At 39.7% G+C, this 26,132-nt stretch overlaps 1 protein-coding gene across 3 annotated transcripts; it reads right to left on the reverse strand.

The window, feature by feature from the left end:
• Positions 1-4,194: 4,194 nt before the first annotated feature.
• On the reverse strand, positions 4,195-25,805 carry NAPG (NSF attachment protein gamma). 3 transcript variants are annotated; one of them, XR_007772801.1, is made up of 13 exons: positions 25,567-25,805; positions 23,871-23,938; positions 21,553-21,637; positions 20,577-20,594; positions 19,230-19,260; positions 15,222-15,331; positions 15,011-15,077; positions 14,456-14,526; positions 11,480-11,558; positions 9,737-9,816; positions 8,550-8,679; positions 7,069-7,419; positions 4,195-6,098 (listed from the first exon to the last, which is right to left on the reverse strand). XR_007772801.1 is itself a non-coding variant. In XM_050942178.1 (12 exons), exons 1-12 carry the CDS (start codon positions 25,620-25,622, stop codon positions 7,270-7,272), a joined length of 945 nt encoding a protein of 314 aa, XP_050798135.1. In that variant the 5' UTR covers positions 25,623-25,805; the 3' UTR covers positions 4,195-7,269. The 3 variants fall into 3 exon arrangements, 1 of the variants encoding a protein (XP_050798135.1); XR_007772800.1 differs by having other exon boundaries at positions 6,368-7,419; XM_050942178.1 differs by having other exon boundaries at positions 4,195-7,419.
• Positions 25,806-26,132: the final 327 nt, after the last annotated feature.

The following is a 26,132-nucleotide window of genomic DNA, read 5'->3' on the forward strand; positions in this document are numbered from 1 at the left end:
CGATATATCGCGTCTAGATTAAACGCGAAATATCGATCCCCGAGCAATCGATTTTAACCAGCCGATACGGCGGGTAGTCTGGACGTGGCCTCAGTCTAGATCAGTAGGCAACCTGTGGCACATGTGCCAAAGGCGGCATGCAAGCTGATTTTAATTTAATTTAATTTTAAATTAAGCTTTTTAAATATTTTGAAAAGCTTCTTTATATTCATCAATAGTTTAGTTATATATTATAGACTTCTAGAAAGAGACCTTCTAAAAGTGTTAAAATGTGTGACTGGCATGCAAAATCTTAAATTAGAGTGAATAAACGGAGATTCGGCACACCACTTCTGAAAGGTTGCCACCCCCTGATCTAGATACTTACACAGTCCTCATTACCAGAGTTGAGGTTAGCAGCAGCAGAGGACTGGTTTGAAGAAAATGAAGTGGAACTATTACCTCTCATCAACAGTAAGAACACAGCCTATCTGCAATGCAAGAAGCCAGCAGAGAGCACCAAAGTGAGACTTCAGCCTGCAAAAACCAAGATACAGCGAGGAAGCAGATGCTGTGCAAATCATTACTGGATCAAGCTCTGTGAAGAGATGATACAGACAGGCTCAGACACAGGAAACCTCAAAGTCATCTATGATGGCCTGAAGAAAGTTCCAAGTCTCACTGTCAACAAGGTTACCCCTCAAGTCACACAGCAGTGAAATCATTACAGATAAAAGCAAGCAGTTGTCTCGCTGGGTTGAACACTATTCAGAGCTATACGCACAAGAAAGAATCACCACCAGCGAATGGCTGGACCAAATAACTCTACAGATCATGCCAGAGCTAGGTGTGGAGCCCACTGTAGAAGAGATAAGCAAAGCCATTGATTTGCTATCAAATAGCAAGGCTCCTGGAAACAAAAGCATCCTAGCGGAAATCCTCAAGTGTGGAAAAAGACAGCCTGTTACCGTATCTTCATCAGCTGCGACTCAAAATGCTGGAAAGAGGGTGAGGTACCACAAGAGGTGCATGAAGCAAAAATCACTTTTTGCAAAAATAAAAAGGTAAAAAAAAAAGGGCAACTGCAACAACTACAGGGGTATCTCGCTATTAAGCATAGCAGGAAAAGCTTTCACAAAGAAGTCATCTTAGTGTGCTTACAACAGCTGGTGAATCATGTCTACCCTGAATCAGTGTGGATTCAGAGCTGGAAGATCAACTATACACATTATTTTCTCTGCGTCCACTCCAAGAAAAGTGCAAAGCGCAAAACCGACCATTGTACATCGCCTTTGTGGACCTAACCAAAGCATTCGACACAGTCAGCAGAGCAGGTCTATTTGCTATACTAGAAAAGATAACAGGGTTGGGGGACATGCTAAGTCTTATACGTTCATTCCACAACAACATGGGAGCAACTGTCCAGGTTGACGGGTCCACTTCAGACAGCTTTGAGATGAAATGTGGTGTGGAGTGAAGCAAGGATGTGTTCTTGCCCCTACACTCTTTGGAATCTTCTCATTACTCTTGAACTGCATGTTTAAAGATATGAAAGATGGAGTGTATCTACACACAAGATCAGATGGGAAACTCTACAATCTGCCCTGACTTAAGTCAAAAGACCAAAGTCAAAAAGGTGCTAATCAGGGAACTTCTATTCGCTGATGATGCTGCCCTGATAGCCCACAATGAAGATTACTACAAGAACTCATGGACTGCCTTTCAAGTACCTGTCAGGCATTTGCTCTCACCATCAGCATCAAGAAAACAGTTGTATTAGGACAGGGGGTTCCACAAGATCCTTCAATTACCTTAAAAGCAAACCAGCTAGAAGTAGTCCAAAAGTTCACCTATTTAGGTTCTACAATGTCCACCAACTTCGCACTGGATGAAAAACTAAATATTCACATTGGAAAGGCTGCCACCACTTTTAGAAGACTAAAAGAGCAAGAAACATCAAGACCAAAATGCTAGTGTACCAAGCTTGCGTCCTCAGCACTCTTATGTAGGGTGGGGAAACATGGACAACCTATACGCATCAGGAGAAAAGGTTGAACAGTTTCCACCTACATTGTTTATGCCACATCATCTTGCCATTTGGTGTTGAGTAAGTCACCAACACAAAGGGCAAATTTACCAACTGTGACAGCCCTGCTCAAGCAAAGATGACTACGCTGGCTGGGCCATCTGAGTGGGTTGGAAGATGGATGCATACCCAAGGACATGTTATACAGGGAAGCTAACAACAAGACATCTCAAGCTTCGCTATAAAGACACATGCAAGTGAGATATGAAGGAATTTGGAACTGACCCTGACTAAATGGAAAATCTTGGCAAGTGATCATAACAAGCAGCACCATTGTCTCCATCAGGGTATCAAAGTCCATGACAGGAGTTGACTCCAACAGCTTCAAGAGAAAAGGAAGCAAGCAGCACCTAACCAAGATACATACATTTGCAATAACTGCCAAAGATCATGCAAGTCTCAGATTGACCTATTCAGTCACGACTATCTACATCATAGGCTGCAATTCCCACCGTCTCTCACAGATGAAAGGATTCCAACATTACCATCATTGAGCAGGTTAGCAGCAGCAGAGACTACATCAGAGCCTATGCTTCCTCACCAACACTCCCAGAGCCATAAGCCCTTGTGATCAATGTTTGTATAACGAAAAACACCAAGACAGATTCTGTGGTACCCTTCTCTTCAGGCAGAGAAACAATTACTCACAATTACCCTACATGGCTTCATAGAAAGTTGACCATTATCCATCCTTGCTAGGATGTGCAGATGGGTCAGAGCCTCATGCAGTGGTATCAAAGGCTGCTGACAGCTCTGAAAGAACTAAGGGTGAATTCCTTGCCCCACTGAAGTTGAGCAAATTTCCATGACTTCAGTGGGGATAGAATTTCATTCAGAAGATTTTGTCCACTGCATGATGCACCAGTGCAGTTTTTACCCCATGGCCATGCCTATAACCCAGTGGGTCTCAAACTTTTTTCCTGGCAACCCCTTTCACATTGCAAGCTTTTGAGTGTGAACTCCCTAATAAATTAAACACTTTTTAATAGATCTAACACCATTATAAATACTGGAGGCAAGTGGGGTTTGGGGTGGAAGTTGACAGCTCGCAACCCCACATGTACCTCACGACCTGCTAAGGGGTCCTGACCCCCCATTTGAGAATCCCTGCTATAACCCAAGTGACCAGGATTAAGGATGCCTGAAGACTTCAAAAATGGCAAGAGTTGCTAAGCCACTACCTTTTCAATAATCTTTCAAAATTAAATAAAAGCAGGAGGCTAAAAAACAGGTCTCTAATTAAGACTGTCAGCATCAAAAGTTGGTTTTCTGAGCAGAGGCCTCCACAGCTTCTATGACAGTGAACCATCTAGTTGAGACAGTGAGAGAGATACATTTCCCTACTTCAACCTATAAATCACAATGGCCTTGGAATCTATGAGTCAATGTGGAAAGGATAGCTTAATTTATGGGAGCAGATGGAAACACAAGGATAAAATGTAGAGAGAGAAGGGGACTAAAAACACAGCCTTTAGGGGCTCTTGAGAAAGGGAAGCAAGATATGAAGGACAGCCACCAGAAGGGAAAGCAGGCAGAGAGGCAGGAATTAAAATGAAATATCTTAATTATTTAATGCAGGGCTGTACCTGGAAGATAAAAGCAAATTTGTAATTGCTGTCCTGATGTAAAAAGATGCAAAGGCGGCATCGGCCAGATGCGTCTAAAAAAATTAGCTACACTCAATCACGTGAAGAATAACTTGATTTGGTTTTACTAATACAGAAAAAGGTACCTTTTTAAAATGAATTCTCCTCCTAGCTAAAACAGTGTATTTTTTCCTATAGCACTATTTTAAAAACTAACTATAAAAGAAAAATCCTCTTCACATTTTTAGAACACAAATGAAATGTAATTTTTAGGATCACAGAACTGTCTATGTCCATTACAGATCTGGCAAATGAAGTCAACAGAATACTATTTTAAAACTCTAGTCGGGAATTCAGCTATTCGAAATTATTTGTGTCCAGTATGTAAGGTATTGTAATTTTTCTACCATCTTTCATACAGCATTATGACAGTTGCTGCAGTTGTGTACTATTTAGAAGAAATGGATTCTTGCGATTATCCAACAAAGGAATTCATGCTGAAATTGGAAGTCCAGCTGATCATCACAAGAGGAAATGCTAGCATAAGTTTGTAATTTCAAGTTTTATTTTTCTATTGGTGAAACACAGAACCTCTTCCGAAAGAGGCAGCATCTGCAGAGCTGTTACAAATACGCTTCATACTCTAATACACTTCACAGGTTTGGACAAGGTATGGATAAAAGCACAATTTCACATTGTATGAACATTTCACACAGGATCTGGGTATACAAATTCAGTCATATTAAAAGGTAATTTATAGATCATCTGACTTCACATACAGTGAATAATATTTCAGCATATTCATGCAAACTTACTTTTATTTTGAACTAGTTGGCATCATTTTGGTTTTTTTTTTTTTTTTTTTTTACTTCAAAACAGTATTATTTTCACTTTAACTTATTATTTAAGTGATAAAATAAAAAAAGTACCAACTGTTTTGGGAAGCAGAAACAAACATTAAATATATGATATAGACATCTGTTTACAATGACACATTTACTAAAGGCAGTAACATTCCTATTACACTTTCATTACCTAAAATAGGGGAGAACACATGGTAAAAATTAGACTTTATCTAGTTTTCAACCATAGACATCTTTTCATATTTCAGTCTTGAAAGCAACACTGCAATCAAATATTAAATTTTTATTCTCTTTGATGCAAACAAGTCCCTTTCATTTTAATGAGCTTTGCTTGCATAGTACAAACAATTTTTGCCCTTAACATTCCTTAATCAGTACACGAGTTTTAGTCAGAAAATCGCTACCAACATGGGAAGAATTGTCTAGCTAAAACCTCACCATAATACTTTGAAAAATTAGTGGTTAGTGTCTAAAATTGGTTTTGGACAACACAAAAAACAGATGTTACGTAAGTGCTTTGCTTCAGAAGTGAATGCATAGACTTGTAGCCTTGTCTTACACAACGTTAGCGTTTTATCACTGGGATAGTTTAAACAAAAACTGCAGTACTTTGTGTCTTACTAACATATAGAAGCACACTAAATTTTCTTCACTTCTGCATGTCACACTCCCTTTCCTCAGATGTCCCAGATTACGTGTAACAGGTAGTCTTAAATTCCCAGTGTAGTCAGTAAAGTCCTCCTCACACAAAAAGTACATCAATGATATCCTACAAGAGCCCCTCTTCTAGAGCATAGTGTATGCCCACGAGCAGTCAAGGAGACAGAAGTTATTGACTTCATTAGAGTAAGCTACTCCAAGATGTACATTTATTAGTGCTGTTCAAAGGACAAGTTGCACATCTTCAAAGCCCTCTCACCAGTCTTGACAGAAAAGCAAAAAACACTCACACTTGCCAAATTTTATCTTTGATTCTTTATAGAAGTCAAGGTGTGCGAGCAAACTTCCAATATCCATGTCCCTGGTATAAAGTGACAACACACACACACACGGGGAAAGTTCAACACTAAAAAGGGTATTTTCAAACAACTTCACATTTCAGATCCAAGCTTCAGTCCATTACTACACAATTTTGACAGAACCAGTTTTTAAAAACATCTGTCCCAGCAAAACATAGACTAACGTTGATTGATAGACGCTCCCATTGATGGGAGCATCTATCAACATTGTATGTTATACTAGCTTTGCCTGACCAATGTGGTACATATTCAAAATTTGCACACTTTCACAATGTTCCTAAATCAGATATCAAAACTCAAAAAGCTTTTTCACACTTGTACATTTAACAGAACTGTTCCAAGAATTCTCAAAATTTCTGAGATCATTTGATGGCTTAACATGGTGACAGCCACAGTATTAGCATTTATACCTTGCTTCTGGTCTAACGCTCACTGCAATTTAGGAGTCATGGTGCACTGTGCACATCATGAATCCCTCCCATCAGATTCTGGATGACCTCATCCTATAGTAGGCCTTCATGGGTTCTTCTGTGGAAATTTCTGCAGAACTGAAGTCTACGGTCACCTGTTGGGCATGGAATAGTAAAACTGGTGTAGTCAAATTTAGTTTGATCCTGAAGTGTACATTAGATTTTTGTGATTTACACTTAAGTTCTTCAAATAACTTTGATGTGTTATTAATGGGAACTTTGGGCCAAAGCTACAAAATGCAAAACAAGCCACCTACTGGCTACATTATGGTTTAAATAATTGTAGAAGAGTACTGCTGATTCCAAATTCAAATCAGACAACTCAAATTTTTGAAGAACAGTGTTGATATTTCCAAAATGTTACCTTTCACTTAGATTTTTACTGATTTCTTTTTCTGCAGAGGCTTTATATTCGGCAAACAGCACATCTATCTGTAGTTTTTTTTTTTTTAAATTTATTATGGTTGGCTCCTTTCTTCTTTGTAATATGTACATTACAAACAGCATCTCACCCTGCATGCAAATGTACCACCAAAGATCTATTGAGAATATTGTTTCTTTAGATGAAAGGCACCTATGGGAAAATAATGGGATTATCTGAAGAAACTTGCAAGGTGGCTTCATATCAGTTGTCTTAGTATTTTCCACACCCTTTTACGCTCCTGGATAATGCTTATAAAAATAAGGCATTTAAAACAAACCCCTCTACAAGTTAAAAATGTTTTCAGAATAAATGGAATGGTCCGCACCCAAGAAGCTTAAACTTGTGCAAATATCTGATCTGGTAAAGAGTTCGTCTTCTTTATTCAGATATTCAATGTGCTAAAAACTACACCAAGCTGAATAACCTTTAAAACTGCCAAAGTGGACAGAAATCACAAACATGTTATAGGGAACCAGAAGAACCACTCAAAATGTTCTAGAATCCAATGATTTGAAACTAGTTGTTTCAATACATCTTCCCAATCTGATTTAGTTTCTTTTTACGCATGTGCTTTTAGAAAAGAGACAATATTACTCATATATTTCAATCAGAGGAAGGCAGTGCACTCAGGACGTTCTTACCATGTATGGAATGGAATCCAGAAATGCTTCAAGAAACGGTGGGTTATCATGCTTTTTTGTAATAGCACCCAAAAGCTGTCAAGTCTATATTAGCATTCCAATATCATGATTGCAATGAAGCGCTGGTAATTCTGATACCTGTGAATATGCTCAACATCCATAAACAGCAAGTCTGATATTTAACATTGAACATGTTTACAACTAGCATAGTCCACCAGAATATTCATCGTCTTCCTCCTCAGCGTGAGAGCCAACAGCAGCTGGTTCTCCTGCTTTGTCCTGTGCAGTAACTGGTGATTTCTTCTTAGTTCCCCCTCCTGGGACCGCCAAACTAAGAGCAAGCTTGGCATACTGACAACAAACAACAAAATGATGACAGGTTTAGTGTCCACATTGTCATAGGGCCAAATCCTACTTGCCTTTCTCTAGAAAGAATCACATTGAATTAAATGGGACTACACTCTTAAGTAAAGTGAGTAGGAGTTGCCTCAGTCTATTGACTACACTCAAAATGCAACAATTATTTTGTAACATTCTGTTCCAATAGCATAAAAAGGAGACCTAACGCATGTACTATTCTCTGTGCTAAAGTGTAAACATGTACTATGATTTCTGCTCCTTTATAGGATAATCATTGCCATGTTGCACAGTACAGAAGTACTAGAAGTTTAAAATAAGCAAGTCTCGTCAATGCAGTTTTTTTAAATGTGCAGCACTGCATTTTGTAACTATTAACCACCACATAAGTGGTCTTTTACAGATGCTTTTTCAATTAAGATGGCATCATATTTTCAGATTTTAAAAGTTATATTAGATGAAAATTAATATTGTTAGAAAACTTACACTAGGATGATCAGAAGTTTCTATTACTGCCTTTGTCTTAAGTTTTTCTACAATTTGCAAATATGCAGGTATTTTTAAAAAAAATAGTAAGTATTTTCTTGAAAGGAAAAAAGACATCTTTCTTTAAAATAGCAAATGGCCATGGTAACTCAGTGTAAAAATTACAGGACCACTCGAGAACTGAGCAGTGCTTGCAACTCCTCTTGATATCAATAAAAGCTGAAGGTGCTTAGTATCTCTCAGGGCCAGTCCATGGATTTCTAGCTAAAATGGACTTGCATGAATAGTACCGTATTTCTGAGCTGAAGCACTGACAGCAGAGTTTTCAGCCCATGCTGGGGACAGAAGGGAACTGAACTCAGATGCTATTCAACAGCATTCCAGCCAATTTTTCAGACAGACTTACGAATGCCATAAGAAGCTGCTCATTCATCTGACCCTTCCAGATAAGAGAGAAGATCAGAGGAATGTGGAAATGTACAAGTGGTGAGCAGTTAAGTGGAAAACATAAGAAGCTGGAGGGTGCGAGAGCAAATTCAGGACAAACATACAATAACTCCAGTTTTTTTTCTGCCAAAACAGTTCTCTTTCTTACCAGGAAAAAGGTTTTGGAAAATCCATATGAAATGTTAACTTACATCATTGTCCATGTACTTGAAGAGTGGTGAGTTACAGACATTAGAAACTTGATCCTGGTCCTGGTTGTCATATCCTTCTAGAAGCTGTTCTAGTGCTGCACAATCTTCACTTCCATTGAATCCTGGTATACTGAAGGAAACAAAGTTCGTTTAAAACATTTAACTTGTCCACTCACAGCACTCAACTCTTTGTCTATGTTTACATATCACCGATTAAGAGCAGAGGGACAGGCAGCTGTGTTTATATAATTTTATGGTATTGCTTAAAAAAGTATTAAAACCCAGGCTGAATACAAATGTCTAATGGCGTGAAAATGTATTTCTGACTGTATGATCTAACCATGTAAATTATTAACAGATCTCATCTATTTTTTTTAAAAAACATTTAGTTGTCTGCATGGTCCCAAATGACAGAAGTGCCTTAAACCTCATGAGTTTCTGTTAACTAGTCATAATATTTTTTCTTTTACATTGCATGTATGGAATCATAAGCGTTTGAGATTAGGCAAGGTAAAGACATAGGTTAAAATGATCCATTTTTAATCATCTTCGGATATTGTGCATTTTGTATTTTAAGACTACAATGTAAAAAGTGGCAAGAAAATGATAAAATAAAAACAGTAAATTCAATTGGTGACAATCAAAAAGTCCTTTATCCGTACTGAACAGTTACAAGAGCTAATTCACCTCTGTTCAGTGTATGAAAGAAACAGATACTAAAATGAAGCAGTAACTAAAAGGAATAATTAATTATTTTTTTTAAGTGCAACAGCAACAACCCTGTATTGTTTATTCAGCTTTTATTAAAGCTAAGCAAACAGATAATCTGGGAAGAAGGAACAGAAAAGGGAAGAGTAGTGAACTGAACAAAATTCTTCTTAGAGCAATTGGAAAAGCAATATAAATACTTTCATTGTTTATTTTAAGTTTATGCATGTCTTGCTATTAAACCAATAGTATATCAATAGCTACAACTGACCATTTGAAAACAATAACACTGTTTTTCAAATGGCAGTCTTTCAAAAAACACTGCATTGTTGTCCATAAACCAAACCAACAGAGTACAGGCTTCAAACATGTGGAAATATAGAATTGCCACATGGCTCTTTCATAAATATTGATATGAATTAATTTTCAACATAACCAAAATTTAAGTTTGAAAACAATGAGGCAAATATACGCCTTACCTGTAACTTTCCCTAACACATCTTTCTGCAGCAACATAGTCATGTCTATGAAGATGAACTAAGACTTGAGCAATAGTTTTCTAAAATAAAAGAAATGACTGATCATAATAGAAGTAAAATCTCTTATATTTGGTTACTAAAGAGTGAATTCAATACCAAAAGTCCTATAGATTGCTCAGGATAGGTGTAAAAAGAACACTAGAACCAATGAGGCAGCCAATTGGTCTACACTGTTCCCTGCTCCACATTCCCAAATGAAAAAAAGTGATGGGCTCTGAAAATATTGATCTACACCAGCTGTGGATCTATCATAAGAACAACATAAGAACAGCCTTACCGGGTCAGACCAAAGGTCCATTTAGCACAGTATCTTGTCTACCAACATTGGCCAATGCCAGGTGCTCCAGAGGGAGTGAAGCTAACAGGCAATGATCAAGTGATCTCTCTCCTGCCATCCATCTCCATCCTCTGACAAACAGAGGCTAGGGACACCATTCCTTACCCTTCCTGGCTAATAGCCATTTATGGACTTAACTACCATGAATTTATCCAGTTCCCTTTTAAATGCTGTTATAGTCCTAGCCTTCACAACCTCCTCAGGTAAGGAGTTCCACAAGTTGACTGTGCGCTGTGTGAAGAACAACTTCCTTTTATTTGTTTTAAACCTGCTGCCTATTAATTTCATTTGGTGACTCCTAGTTCTTGTATTATGGGAATAAGTAAATAACTTTTCCTTATCCACTTTCTCCACATCACTCATGATTTTATATACCTCTATCATATCCCCCTTTAGTCTCCTCTCTTCCAAGCTGAAGAGTCCTAGCCTCTTTAATCTTTCCTCATATGGGACCCTCTTCAAACCCTTAATCATTTTAATTTGCCCTTTTCTGAACCTTTTCTAGTGTCAGTATATCTTTTTTAAGATGAGACCACATCTATACGCAGTATTTGAGATTTGGGCATACCATCAATTTATAAAAGGGCAATAATATATTCTCAGTCTTATTCTCTATCCCCTTTTTAATGATTCCCAACATCCCGTTTGCTTTTTTGACCACCTCTGCACATTGCGTGGACATCTTCAGATAACTATCTACGATGATGCCAAGATCTTTTTCCTGACTCGTAGCTAAATTAGCCTCATTTTTTTTAAAAGTGGTGTAGAGGCAAAGATCAAAGTGGACCAATTCTGTTGTAATCACATATTATCTGAACATAGAATAATTTTGTCTTTCAGTTCTAAATTTGTAAACCTATCAAGAATTTTGAAACCACAAACCAATTTTTTGCTTATTTTAAGCATCGTCATAAAATCCTATCATTTGTCCAAACAGTTAATACATTCATTCAAAATATCTAGCCCTACTTCCTGTCATCAACACTAATTTATAAAATAAATTAACATGTCTCCTATCCCATGTAGCCCAAAGATTTAACTGTATTTGCAGGTTCACCTATACGGATATTTTGTCTTTTAGCATTTTCAATATAATTATCAGAAAGCTCTAACAACCATTCTGATTATCTGTGACAGCTATCTTCAGCATTTTCAAAACTGTTAAGGGGTGGGTGAAAGGAGGGGAAAGCCATCCAGGAGGTGCTCATCCAGTAAGAAGTTTATCCTGGACTGCAAGGCATACAGTGCCATTCAGTTAGAGGTGCTGCAGACCCACAGGCCAATCAATTTCCCTTTGCACATTTCTATTTTATAAAAAGGAAAGAAACATTCATTCAGGTCTTTACCTTATAACATGTTGGATAATTTTCAATTTCTTTATAAATACTTTTTTCCTTCTGAATAGACAACGCAGCCTCATCTAATCTAGAAAAGAGAACACACACAGAAGGAAGTGTAAGAAACCAGTGATTAGAGCCTTCTGATGTGTGTATTTTAATGTTTGTAGGTGGTAAAAAAGGCACCGGAGCTGTAAAGATAATTCAGTAGTCCGCATGAAGTTTATTAAAAAGGAGTTCATATTTGCATCTTCTAAACAATTTTTTTCTTCACACTGAAAAAAAGCCACCATTTTTGTTTAAACCCACTGGCATTAAGAATCAAAGTAATCTAAACACTAAACCATCATCAAGTCTTAAAGTTTTCATTTGGTCTTCAATCTTGAGGGCATCACTGTAACATTGCAAAGGTTAAAAAAATACACCTTTCAAAAATCCTGTTATTTTTGAGTAACTAGGTAGAATACTAGAGTGAAATCCAGAAATCAGTGCTTCAGTGTGAAAGCAATAAATGTCACATGCCAGAAAAGTTTAGTTTTATGTTAATCAGAGCATCCATAAATTTATGTACTATACATTTCTAGCATTTCTGTCCCTGTCATTGCCAGGTCCCAGACTGATGTGAAAACAAAAGCTGTAATCTTTCAGGTAAACCCAATACATTCAAGGAAGTCACAATCCAGTGCACATTACTTTTTTAAATAAAAACACCTCATGGTGATGAATTGTGGGTACCCAAAACCACGTAAAAGAAGTGGACAGGGCTCATTCCTGTAAAGAGCTGAGCTCTGGTCTAATCTGGCGTTGAACATCCTGGTGGGATCCAGCAAGAATTTAAGCACTCTATAGGTGTAAATCCAAATAATGCAAAATAGAAAGGAAATGGATTATTTACTTGCAAATATCTTGGTAATCAGTTATGTTGAGCAAGGATCATTTCAGGCAGTAAAAGTGCACACAGAGCTAATATTTCCAATCAAGCAGTTGTACGTGCACAAACTGTTGAAATATAGCAACTATTTTACAAGTCACAACACAACACTACAGCTGTTGAACAGGAAGTAAATACTGTATCCAACTAAAACTTCAGAGTAAGTTTAGGTAGAAAGTACATCAAGGCTAATGATCCAAAAAGTTCACACTGGATATTTGAGGACAGACGTGGTGAGGATCTTGATGAAACATCTCATCCAAAAGGTGACACCTTTAACAGCACAGTATAAGCATCAAGCTCGAGTACTAGTTTGGCACTGGAAGGGACAAATGTCAGCTACTAAAACATCAATTTATCTGAGAATGTTTGGCACTACCCTGATTCTTATTTAACAAAAAACCTCCCCACATACCTACAGTATAGATTTTAAACCACACAGACATGCTTATCATAATCTACATATAAAATTAATGAAACTCAAACTTTAGTGGGACTGTCCAAGTTCTCCATTCTTTTTATACTTGAGGAATATACTTGCAATGTGAACACAAATGTTTTTTTTTTTTTTTTTTTTTTTTTTTTAATTAAAAAGGACAAGAGGGGGTCTTTTCAGATAAAACAGTAGGTGATTTCAGGTTGCAGAAAACAACAATCATCCTGCCTAATATCCTGGAGAGGCATTTTTAAAGTTTTGCATACATTTAAAATTTATCAAAGTACTTGCCAGTGTTTTGTAACATGGATGTAAAAACGATGCCATTTAAGAGAACTTTGGAATTTCACCTTCATGGTCTACTATTTTAAATTTTTAAACATAAAAGAATTGTTCAGACTTGGAAAAGGCATGTAATCAAGAAGCACAGAATTTAAAATTTCATTAGCCACTCAGAGGTTCATATTACATTTGTCAGCTATAAATCACTAACTTCATACTCTAATCAAGATATTTTGGATGCAATTTACTATAACTGAATGTATTGAGGACTTCACATGGCAGCTAAGTGATTCAACATATCTCACATAATTCATTTCCCTACCCAAGTTTTTCCTTTCACTGAAACTCACAAAACAATCAAAAAATATTGATATTTTAGACTACTCTTCTGACATCCACACAAGTACAGTAGGACCTCCCTGATCTGCTCACACAAATTATGTCTAAGTCTGCTGTTGTGATTGATAATGAAAACAAAATATGCTTCATAACTGATTTCCACTTTAATTATATTCAAGTTACAGGATGTTGCAAACCCCAAGTGACATCAGATATAACGTGGCCTCTATAAATCAGTATGACAATCAAGCTAGCCTCATAAAACATTAATGTACACATCTCACCTGACAGTCCTTCCACCCCTGTAATATAATGGTTTTCCTTGTTTCTTTTTAGATCACCATTGTTGCTCACAATTACAGCACACACTCAAGGCTTGACAAAATTTAACCAGGAACACAGACTCAAAGACAGCCTTATAGTGAGCTATACGTTGTTATGTATGTTTATGCTAAATCATGGTAAAATTTGGTACTACTAACCAATAGCATTAGAAAAACAGGTGAACCTGAGGATTGAAAGTCAAATTCTTCACCCTTGATTCAGAATCAGACACCTGTATATGGGTTGCTTTGGTTGGGTAAGTCACTTAATTCCCCTACTTTAGATTCCCTCATGTGTAAATTGGGTAGAATATTAAGTGCTTACTACCCAGTGTTATGGAGAATAATTCACATTGATAAAGAATTGTAGAGATGAAGCACACCAGGTTCTCATTAATTCATAAATCTTCTTCACTGAATTATTAGGAGGAACACTAAAAATTTTATAGCACCAAAAAAACCAAAACAAGAAAATTCACAGGTGAGTTTTTCAGCACTCAGGTATAGCCAGTAGAAAAACTGGATCTTAGTCTTGACAGGTATCAACATAATCTTCCGTTTCCAGATAGTGACTTTTGAAAAGGCAATACGTAGATTCAGTGAAACTCAGCAGTAAAGATTACAATTACATTTAGAGGAAAAAACTTAGGTTTTCAGAAAATAAAGAGTTATACCTGCGTCCTCTGACTAAAAGTCTTGAGGCTTTCCCTAGTAATTCTACAGCCTGCCGTAAACGTTCTTCATTCTAAAGGAGCAGAACAAAAACAAAAGGTTTTACACGTTTGTGGTTTAATTCTATGCTACTTCTCTTATTTATTTGTTTTTTTAATAAATGAAATATAAACATAAGGCATGAACTCAGGTCAATGTGGGGTTCTCTCATGGCCTTAATACTTTTACTCAGCAGAGCTCTCTCCCTCTGGACTGCCCAAGAAGTGGGAGGAAGCTGGATAGGAGATTAAAATCAGATCCTATACGGTGGGGGGTGGAGTACTGGTAGGGACTCTGACACTGCACCTTTACATTAAATATCCCAATAGGATCTGCGTGACTTCGTGCGCAACATTATCACAGCAGTGGATGAATAGAGAACAAGATAGAGCTCAAAACTCCCTCACCTTACAGCTATCTGTGTGAAGAGTTATTTTAGACTGACTGACCTTCAACACTTCCTCCTTCTACTCAATCTTTATTTCCTTTGTTGTTCAAATTAAAATGGTAGTACTTACTTCGAACACTGATGCTGTCTGCTGATAGAGCTGTACAGCCTTTTCAGGGTTCATACTTTCTATTAGCCTGAAATAAATACAAGCCAGCATTATTATTCTTCAGCTCAAATAGTAAAGTTTTCTCCTAGTACAGGATTCAAACAAAACAGTCTGTAAAAAAATGACATCAATGTTTTGTGATTTGTCCTAGCTACCAATATTGCAGGCTTACTTTCCAGCCCGTTCCAGTGCAATAGCTGCTGTGTCAGGTGTTCCATTCTCCAGGTACATCATACTGGCCTTCTCAATCAGCTGAACTGCTTCAGGAAGTTTTTGCATCTCCTGTAAGAAAATGTTGGAACAACAGTGTCAGGAACTATAGTAATATATAAAAGACCAAATGAAAATACACCTCTACCTTGTTATAATGCTGTCCTCAGGAGCCAAAAAAATCTTACTGCGTTATAGGCAAAACCGTGTTATATCAATGTGCTCTGAGTCGCCGGAGTGAGCAGCCCCACCTCCCCAGAGCACTGCTTTACCACATTATATTCGAATTAATGTTATATCGGGTCGCGTTATATATCCGGGTAGAAGTGTATTCTGTATTGCATAGCGTTACATTTGTAGAGTTCAGCTCCCAGCAAAGTAAGCTACAACATCCACAGTACAAACAAGCATACAGAGGACGCAGGTATAACTCCCAGAAAAAAATCACAAGGCATCAGGCCCAGACAGCACCCCAATGGAGGCTTTTAAAGCTGGTAGAACAATGCTGCAGCACAAACTCTGCCAACTTCTCAACAAAACCTGGACCTGCGAAGAAAGTCCACCTGACATTAAGAACACCAACATTTTTACAATATTCCAGAAAGGGGACAAATCTTTGTGCAGGAATTACAGAGGTACTGCCCTCCCCTCCATCTCCCCGAATCACAGTGTGTCTTCAGGCCATCCAGAGGCACAACTGACATAATCTTCATGGCATAACAGATTCAGGAAAAGTACAGAGAACACCACCAAGAACTGTTCATGGCGTTCATCGATAGAATCAAAGGCCTTGGTTAGATCAATCATGAAGCCCTATGGAAGGTGCTGTGTAGGTTTGGCTGTCCACAGAAATTCATTTCCATCATCATGATGGGATGACTGTCACCATTCTGTGCAATGGCTCAGAGACCGAACCACTCATCATTTGCACTGGTGTCAAACAGGGCTGTGTCACTGCTCCAAATACTCTTCTCCATTTACCTTGCCATGATCCTGATTCTCATCCATGATCCTGATTCTCATCCATGACCGCCTTCCTGATCGAATCAGGATTGAGTATCATATGGGTGGTGGTCAACTCAATCTCCAACGTCTCCAAACAAAATCTAAAATCATGAGATTTGGCATCACTGACCTTCACTATGCAGATGACTGCATCTTTCTCGCAAACAGAGACCGACCTGCAAAGTACCCTAAATCTTTTTGCAGATGCCTATCACAGCCTGAGTCTCTCTCTCTCTCTCTCAACATCGGGAAAACCAAGGTACTCTACCAGCCCTTACCTGCACAAACTATTCTTTGTATTCCACAAATTGCCATCAGCGGAGTGCCCCTGGAAAATGTGGACCATTTTCTATACCTTGGCAGCCACCTCTGTGAAACAGCCAGCATTGACACAAACTGAATACAGGATCCGCTGTGCCAGCACATCCTTTGGAAGACTACTCAAACGAGTCTTCAGTTATAGGAATCTGCAAACAGGCACCAAGATCTTGGTTTGTAAGGCAGCTGTCATCCCCACTCTTCTCTATGGATGCGAGACCTGGGTACCCTATAGATGACATCTCAAGTGGCTGGAGTGCTACCTCTGGAGGATTCTCAGAATCAGCTAACATCAGCATTTTTTCTGCAGCCAATGTAAGCAGTATAGAAGCACAGGTCATAAAACACCAACTACGTTGTGCTGGCCACTGTGTACGTATGCCTGACGCTCGCCTTCCGAAGGTAGTACTCTTCTCTCAATTAAGTCAGGGAAGAAAGGCTCACAGAGGACAGCAAAAGCACTTCAAAGACATACTGAAAGTACACCTTAAAAAGGGAGGCATCAATCCAGCAAACTGGAAGGTCTCGGCGTGGAACAGAACACAGTGGCGCCACATTATGCACCAAGCCAGAGCTCGCTTTGAGGAGAAAAGATGCGCTCATGAGACAGAGAAGTGACAAAGGAGGAAAGAAAGGGCAAAAACAGTCCAGCCAAGAACTATGTCTTTTCCAAGGTTACACCTGTCACTTCTGTGGGAAAATCTGCAGGGCATGAATTGGGTTCCTCACTTAAAAACCCAATGAATCCCCTTAGCAAGTATCCTCGCATCAAGGGATAGGCGAAGAAGTTAACAATGCCTTAGGGTATGTCTACATCTACAATTTTGCAGCGCTGGTTGTTACAGCTGTATTAGTACAGCTGTATAGGGCCAGCGCTGCAGAGTGGCCACACTTACAGCAACCAGCGCTGCAAGTGGTGTTAGATGTGGCCACACTGCAGCGCTGTTGGGCGGCTTCAAGGAGGGTTCGGGGAACGCGAGAGCAAACCGGGGAAGGAGACCAGCTTCGCCGCGGTTTGCTATCGCGTTCCCGGAACCACTCAGCAAACCGCAGGGAAGGAGACCTGCTTGCTCGGGGGTTCGGGGAACGCGAGAGCAAACCGGGGAAGGAGACCAGCTTCGCTGCGGTTTGCTATCGCGTTCCCCGAACCACCCTGCAAACCGCAGGGAAGGAGACCTGCTTGCTCGGGGTTCGGGGAACGCGAGAGCAAACCGGGGAAGGAGACCAGCTTGATTACCAGAGGCTTCCTCAGGTATGCTGGGATACCTGCTTATTCCATGGAGGTCAAGAAAAGCGCTGGTAAGTGTCTACACTTGATTACCAGCGCTGGATCACCAGCGCTGGATCCTCTACAGCCGAGACAAAACGGGAGTACGGCCAGCGCTGCAAACAGGAAGTTGCAGCGCTGGTGATGCCCTGCAGATGTGTACACCTCCTAAGTTGCAGCGCTGTAACCCCACCAGCGCTGCAACTTTGTGATGTAGACAAGCCCTTAGTATGTTTACTGCAAGGTAATTCTACCTTATGGTAATTCCCAAATGGCATGAAGTAAAATATTATGTACCATGTAGGCTGTCCCATACCAAAACTAGCAAAAGCTAATGAGTTTGTCTATGTAAAGAAGATTCTTTTATTGATGTATGTTCTTTATTGCATCTGCCTTGGAATGAGTACGGCAGATACTTTGATGGATGGAGTATGAACCTGTCTTGTTACACCATAGCTTCCAAGCACTTCTGGATCCGGTGCTGAAATGTTATTTTGCAGCTTCTTATGGGAATAATCAATTAATCCAAATTTACACCTATGCCTCCTACAGGAAAAACTAAAACATTTACAAGAACTCTTTCATTTCTGATATTTTTAGCTTGTTGTACACAGTGTAGAATGTCTGTGGAGCTGGAGCAGAGCTATAAAATAGGTACCAACTCCTCCCTCCCCCTCAACCTAGCAGAGCTACCTCTGCAGAAGTCAAGATGCCACAAATGAGAGAGAACATGTGACTGGTTGCTCTTTGCGACACCATCAACCCTGCCAACGACTAGGAATTCAGAAGTTAACAATGACCTTGTCATTATTAGCCATTTTTCTATCAGAAAAATTTCATGGAAGAATAACTCTAGAGGCAGGCAGAGCCAATACAGAAGTACAGGATCTACACACGGATAGCCCTCTGATTCTGTGGAGCGTTGGAAGGAGACAGAGTAGAGTAGCGTCCCCTGATTATTCTACACAGGTGAACTTCCCCTCCCCTCTCATAAGAGCAGAAGGAAGAAAATCTCAAATTCAAATTTAATTTCCTGCCCCTTTGATGGTGTCTCCCCAGTAAGTGACAACAGGACACATTTACCTGAACTCAAAAAAAATAAGCTGATACTATGAAGTAAATTTCTCTTTTCTTAATATATACATACATACTAAACTCAACCTCCCCACTCCTGATTTTGATTTACCAAGTTTCAACCACCAAAGAATGTTGCATCATTTAAAATTCTTGGAGGGGAAAAATAAATGTTAACACTGGAAGTGCTAGCACCACTTTAATGCTAATGCTTCAAGCCGAAAATTGCATATATAATTGCAAATACAACTGTCCACAGGAGACTTCTTATTGTTACAGAAGAAACACAAAGTGACCAGTAAATACCTTTAACATCATGCCTGCTTGTTCATAGGCTCTGCAAAGAGAAAAGAAATTAGGTTTATTCACAGTGTTATTTCACTGAGTTGAAGTGACATGTCTCGTTATGTAGCAAGAGTTACTATTCATCAGCTAATGGTGACTCATAATGACGCATACATTTCAAACATTTTACATGGCTTTTATTTAAAAAGACAGTTTCTCACTTGTGTGCTAGTGATAGATATTGCAACCTTGTGCTGTATCTTTGGGGACCACTTTATTACATTCCTGAATAGTTTATGTATGATTGTATTCAACTCCATGGAGGAGCAGCTGTGGTAACACTTCAGGAACTAAAACAGTGGATAACGATTAAGGACAGTCACTAACACCGTAAGCAACTCTAAAGACATGCCACCCCCAGTGGTAGTCTGCATATACTGATTCAAACTGGGTTTTCCAGACACTGAGCAACAAAGAAAGGACTTTGATATAAATAGCTGTGTTTGTATCAAGACCTTCTTTTGATCTAGCAAACAGACACTTTTATCCAACGGGGCTCCAATCCTGCTGAAGGGTTGGAAGAATGATGGCCTACCAGAGCCTGGAGTGGACCACAAGCTGGGGATAAAGGTGCAGTAATCTTGAGACCGTGACAGTGTTGTCTTCTATGGATAAAGTGCTTTTGACTATATTTGAAGCACTGAAAAAGCATTGTGTTTCCCAGCCCAGACCAAAGATACCTTCCTGCTTCTATAACATGTACTGTGTGTGGCAAATTTTGTATCAGTGCTTCAAACTAATCACACAATCTTTTCATTATTTGCCATGAGTTGGAGGAATGGGAAGGTAGGAAATGTCTGACTGTGTTTCCACTACACAGACTAGACCACAGTGGCATGAAAAACATTTTTAAAAAACACACTACTAATAGAATTAAAAACAGCTAATATTATAGGGCACCATTCTGGTAATTAGAAACACAGAAGAAACGTCAAGTGTGTGAAGAGAAATAAATTATTTATTATCTTAATCATACATGCAGTAAGCAAAACCTCAAAATGAAATAAGCAGATCCTGACTAATAGCCTATGGATGATCAATCAAGAGATATTGGAACTAATTCTGAGAAGTGCTAAAAAGTCATAATTTCCATTTACTTCAGTGGGATTTGCACAGTCTCAAAAGCTTTTCAGGATGCAGCCACTAATAAGTCTGATCACAAACCAGTGAAAATAATGGAAACTTCGCCATTTATTTAAATGAAAGCAGACTTAGCCCCAAATGAATGCATCTTTTAAATAGTCCCATCTTTAGATACACATAGCATATTGGGAAATGCATCAAATTAACTGAGGAATTTAAACTTACTTGGCAGCATGGAAGAGACTGGAAGTAACAGAGCAAAAGTTAAGGATACAAGTCATAAAAATCTGACAGGTAATTATGTATCAAACATAATGTATTGGAGGATTAAGCAAACCAAACTTATCTAAATATAGTTCCAAAAATAAATTTATACAGAGGCAAAACTAATCTGATAAGTATGCATGCTAGTTTTTTTTGTTTGTTTTGTTTTAAATAAACGTAAGGGCAAAATAAAATTCAATATATATCCAACTATGAAAGAGCTGACGAAACTAGATTACATACATTTAATTAAAGAGTTTTGGTTACTACATTGTGTTAGATAGTGTAATGTTAGCTAACTTTTTAGCAACATGTTAAATGTGCACCACCCATTTCTAGGCACCGCATGGCAAAAACCATACAAATTATTAACTAAAAAAATTAGCACACATATTCCCTAAGGGAGATTTCTTCAACTGAAAAGCCATGTTACAAACTAAAAAGAGGAGATCCCATCTATGTCATCTACTTGCAGAAATAAAAACAAGAACAAAAAAAAAACCCCACACCCCAGAAACAAAACCCCCCCTCAAAAACTAAAAATATCAAGGAAATCTAAGGACTAAATCCAGTAACACTAGAATCTGTTAATATGATTGTTAATCTAATAAATAATAAAAACATAATAATAATGTGCTGAATGGTACCTGGGCATCCCAATCATAGACCAGGGCCCCACTGTGCTAGTGACTGGCCAAACAAAATAAGACGGTTCCTGCTTCGTGGGGTTTCTTATTTTTCATTTACCAGATTGTTTTCTTGGGAGCTTGAATTCTTTCTTTAAAATGAATTTTGGAAATTAGCTAAGAAGCCTTTTAATATTTAGTCTGTCTGTCTCTTACATCTTTCCACACAACCCCATCCCTTAGTCCAGTTCTGATTGCTAAATAGTTATTCAATTCCTTGAATACTGAACTAACCATCAGTGAAAAGATACGCTCTATTATTTGCATGTGCTTCAGCTTCCCTCAAATAGGCGTCCTTTGCCTGGTCAAACTGTTTGGCATTCTTAAAAGCAACACCTACAAAGAAGAATTTAAAAAAAAAAAAAAAAAAAAAAAAAAGTGTTTATGTTTTGCCATTTTCCTTCTTTCATCTATTGTTCAAGACACACAAGGCCAGATTTTTAAAAAGTATTTAGCCACCTAAAAATGCAGCTGGGCATGTAGTGGGATTTTCAAATGGAAGGTGGCTGCCTAGACCCCTTTGAAAATCCCCCACTAGGCGCCTATCTGCATCTTTTGGCCTCTATATCTTTAAAAATCTGCCCCATAATGAAAGTATTTAATTACATTCTTTATCAATTTATTATACTTTATATCAAGGCTCATAAGAATCATTCTTAAATTATTAGTACTTTCTTCCTCTATACAATGCAGACTAACTGGATTTTCACTATAGTCAGCCCCTCTTCTCAGCTGAATACCTGCACTTCAGCATCCTTTCCATTCACTAACCAGAAATGATGCCAAATAAGTTTATTTTAAGGTTCTAAAACATTAGAAGTGCTGCCTCATTGCAGTTCCCCTCCTAAATCAAGATCCCCATCAACAATGAAGTGCACCTGAAATAAATACCAGCCTTCACAATTAGTTCTGGGCACATTACAATATAAAGAAACCTAACTAACTAGCTAATGTTTTCTCATTTAATCAGGATTTTAAAAATCAGAGCAGACTCAGCTCAACTCTACTACTGGGGAGCACATGCACGCACCCACACACATTCTTTTCCCCCCCCAGTTGCTATTGATGACTTACGAAAACAAAACCAATAATTTAATATCTAAGTGAGTGACTGGGAATATGACGTGTACTAGGCCAGAAAGGTATGCTGCAGATGCTATTAGTGGAAGAAATAGATTCTGGAAGGAGGATAGTGTGATTAGATAAAAATTAATCTAATAGAATTGGGCTGCTACATTTTATATTAGTGTGACACTTTCTGGAATACATGCAAATAAGGAGCAGAAATCCTCAAGACTTAAGCTGTCAAAAACATTCAGTAGAATTTCTGCTCAGAATCTTACTAAAAAAGAGTCTCAATACTGAGAGATTTAAATTCAACAAAGTAAAACTCAAGACAGAACACTGAGATAGCTGTCAAAAATAAATCTGAAGCAGCAAAGTTTATTTGAAGATGGTGTTATAAGACCACTGACAAGAGTTCCCAGGGCGCTCAAGGGAAGGGAGGTAGGAGTACGGGGAAAGAGCAAGAGGGAAGGTAGGAGGGACAGGGGAGAAGGAGAAATGGTGCAAAAAGATTTAATTTTACAAAGTTTAGTGGTATCCAAGACAGCAATCAGGCAAAACCAGGATGGCATTGCAATAGGAAGGCCAAGACAGATCTAAATATCACCTGCATACCAATGGAAAGTTACACCATATAAACACAACTGGATTCTAAGAGCACCATCTGTGTCCAAGGGTTCCAAAAGATTTTTAAGAAATGGAGCAGGGTATGTCAGAGAGCCAATAGCAAAGCATTAACCTTGAGGAATCTGATAGCTTTCTCCCTTCATCCTCATCAACCTCAACTGAGCAGGAAGAGAGAGGATATTTGCCCTTTAAATAGTATGCACCTTCAAAGTATCCAACAGATAAACTTTGCATATGAACTTTCTCTCTCTGTCAAGTCTGTCAAATAAATTAGTATTGAACATATTATAAAGAGGACAAAAAATGAATAAAGTCAAGGCCACTTCTGCAGAGGTTTCCACTATTTGCATCTGTACAGCATTAAGAGTTTCCCTTCCTCACTCAAAGTCCAACTCTTTTGCCACTCCTGGCATGGAGCTCCCACTGAAGACAACAGGGATTCCCATGCAGAGTGGACATGAGCATGCACGCGCGCGCACACACTCATACGCAGACTATTTACAAACAGAAGAAAAAAAAAAGTCTAGCTATGCCTCACAATAAAAGTTTTTCAATTTTATTCAAAAGTCTGTTTAACTCTGTGTTCAACCATATTTTGCAAGTAATTAGTTAAAATTGTAATTTGCACTGAGATGCAGTTTACATGTTATTAGTTCTAATAATTTAAAATAAATATTTAAAATACATAAGCACAATTTGAAATGTATTTCATAGTAAATTAGAAAGATTTGGTTCTTTATTTTATTCCCCGCCCTCATAACTATCTACAGATTTACAGACAATGTTTTCAAATGTCAACATCTAAAATATTATTTAAGATTAAATTACTGGATTATTTAAACCTATAAAATGCATTCCCTTTTATAGTCATACATACCTGCCTTTCCATATTCAGTAGCTGCACTATCATAGTCTGGTTTCCACTTTAAGAATCCAGTTTTCAGGCTGAAATGCAAATCAAAAGTCCATCAATAATGAATAAATGGTTGAAACAAGAACCTCTTCTTAAAACAACAGAAACAAATCTATATATGTTGAGAGCAGGAAGAAGTGGCAACGTGGGAGGAAGAGGAGGCAGGCCCGCAAGGGGCCACTGCCTCCCATCCCCTTTGAAACTTCACCAGAAGCCATCTTCACCCATCCATGTGAAATACAGAGAAATGGAAGAGAACTGCCAGACTATGGGTTGGTAAGTAAGGAACAACAATTTGGGCCCCACTGCTCCATCCAGATCAGACCAGGAACAAATGTTTAGACAATTTTGGACATTCTGTAATTTCTCCCTCTCTTTTCAGGATAAGCCTCAAATTATTTCTGCTGAGTGAGGAGTTTGGAAGCAAAGCACTTTTATTTAGCAATAGTGGAAAAAATTGTTTCAGGATGGAGGTTTTGGAATTGAAAGTTAACTATCACGTGTTGTACTTCCCATGGCGTATATTGTCTGTCTATAGCAGTGGTTTTCAACCCTTTTTCATTTGCAGACCCCTACAAAGTTTTGAAAGGAGGTGAGAAGCTCTTTGGAAATCTTATACACAGTCTGCAGACCCCCAGAGACCACAAGTTGAAAACCACTGTTCTACAGTGTTTGTCTGTCTCTCTTGGCTACTTAAATCACAACCTCTTTGGAACAACGATTACATCTAATGTATTTATACTGTTCTCAACACAACAGTTTGCTTGGTAGACTTCTGGTGCCATCATCCTATATATAAACAAACAGCAAAAGTAGCTATATGTAAATGATTTGCTTTCAAAATAAGTTTGTCCTGAGCACTGAAACTGCTTGAACAAACGCCAAGCACAAGTTTCCTACCTCATCTCTTTTCAGTTTTTATTTCTGACGCATTTCTCCTTCATCTTAGTTCTCCCATTCACCTGCCGCAGCTTCCCTTTTCTCTCCATCAGCCTTCTAGTGTCTGTTTCAAACTCTTGGGGAGTGGAAGAGGCTTCCCGTAGGTGTGAGCAGCCATTCTAGCTGAGGGGCCTGTCACTGCCCCCATCTAGAGTTAGGTGAACTCTGAGAGCTCAGGGCCCCGCTATCCACGCACGATATTTCTGTGACCACACTCTCCACTGTTAATGGGGCTGTTCTCACAGCACCCCGTGTTACAGGTGGGGAGCTAAGGCACAGACAAGCAACTTGCCCACGGTCACACTAGGGCCCTGCTCCTCCACCACAAACTCCATGAACCCCTGGCTAGCGCCCCTCCCCCGGGCTGCCATGCTCCCGGGAGCAGGCGCGGCCTCTCTCCCTCCTCACGTTGGAACCCCACAGTCCCCCTAACCGCCCCTCCCCACGCGGCTCCCGACCCGCGCACGGCACGCTGGGAGTTGTAGTTCTCCCTGCGAACGAGCCAGGGAGGCTGGGGCCGATGACAGCCCGGAGCCACGGGGAAACCGGAGAAAGCGGCTGCTCCCCGAACGCCCGGGACCTGGAACAGCGCCCGTCCCCCTCCTCGGCCCTCTCCCAGCAGCGAGCGGCGCAGCCACTCTCCAGCTCGGACACAGCCCGGCCCGCGGCCCCCTGGGCAGGGACAGCCCGGCCGGACCTCGGCCTCCCGCGCCGCGCTCACTATTTCTCCGCCTTGGCGACGTGCTCTAGCGCCTCGTTGATCTTCTGCGCCGCCATCTCGCTGGGCCTGTCTGTACCTGACAGGAACGACCGCCGCTGCGCTCCGCCTGCGTCAGGAAAGGAAGACCAGCTACGGAAAGCCGCAAGGGCTTATCAGGATACTCAGGGGGCGGGACCTGATGCTGCACGCCAGCGCGCCTGCGCGGGTAGACGACGGAGTCAATCGGGTTCTAAAATAAAGGGGCGGGGCTACTGGTTTTTTGAGGCGGTGGACGCACGGCAGCGGCACAGGGAGAGGACCTCGGGAGATTGAGCTGCGCGCGCAGCCCCGGTACACTGGGATTAGGGCGCGCGGCCCACGTGGTGCAGCAGGGGGCTTTGCGAGAATGTGTCGAGAGCCTGTCGTCGACCCCAGGGCAGAGTAAGGGGACTCTTAGCCCGGATGCTGGTGGCGGGGCCTGCGGCAGCAGTGTCAGGGACAGGGGCAGTGCTGCGGCTGTCTGGTCTGTCCAGCTCTCTCCTTGGCTCTTATGGCCTCATCCCCCTTTGGCTGCCTTTCCCGCGGCT

Source organism: Gopherus flavomarginatus, chromosome 2 (assembly GCF_025201925.1).
Source record: "Gopherus flavomarginatus isolate rGopFla2 chromosome 2, rGopFla2.mat.asm, whole genome shotgun sequence".
NCBI lineage: Eukaryota > Metazoa > Chordata > Testudines > Testudinidae > Gopherus > Gopherus flavomarginatus.

Excerpts from the sequence above, each read along its gene's own strand:
- NAPG (XM_050942178.1), bottom strand. The coding sequence starts at position 25,622 with ATGGCGGCGCAGAAGATCAACGAGGCGCTAGAGCACGTCGCCAAGGCG. Across the intron at positions 15,332-19,229 it reads AAGCAGGCATGATGTTAAAG|GAGATGCAAAAACTTCCTGA; the intron begins GTATTTACTGGT and ends ATTTTCTTACAG. Across the intron at positions 11,559-14,455 it reads CTTTTAGTCAGAGGACGCAG|ATTAGATGAGGCTGCGTTGT; the intron begins GTATAACTCTTT and ends TCTCTTTTCTAG.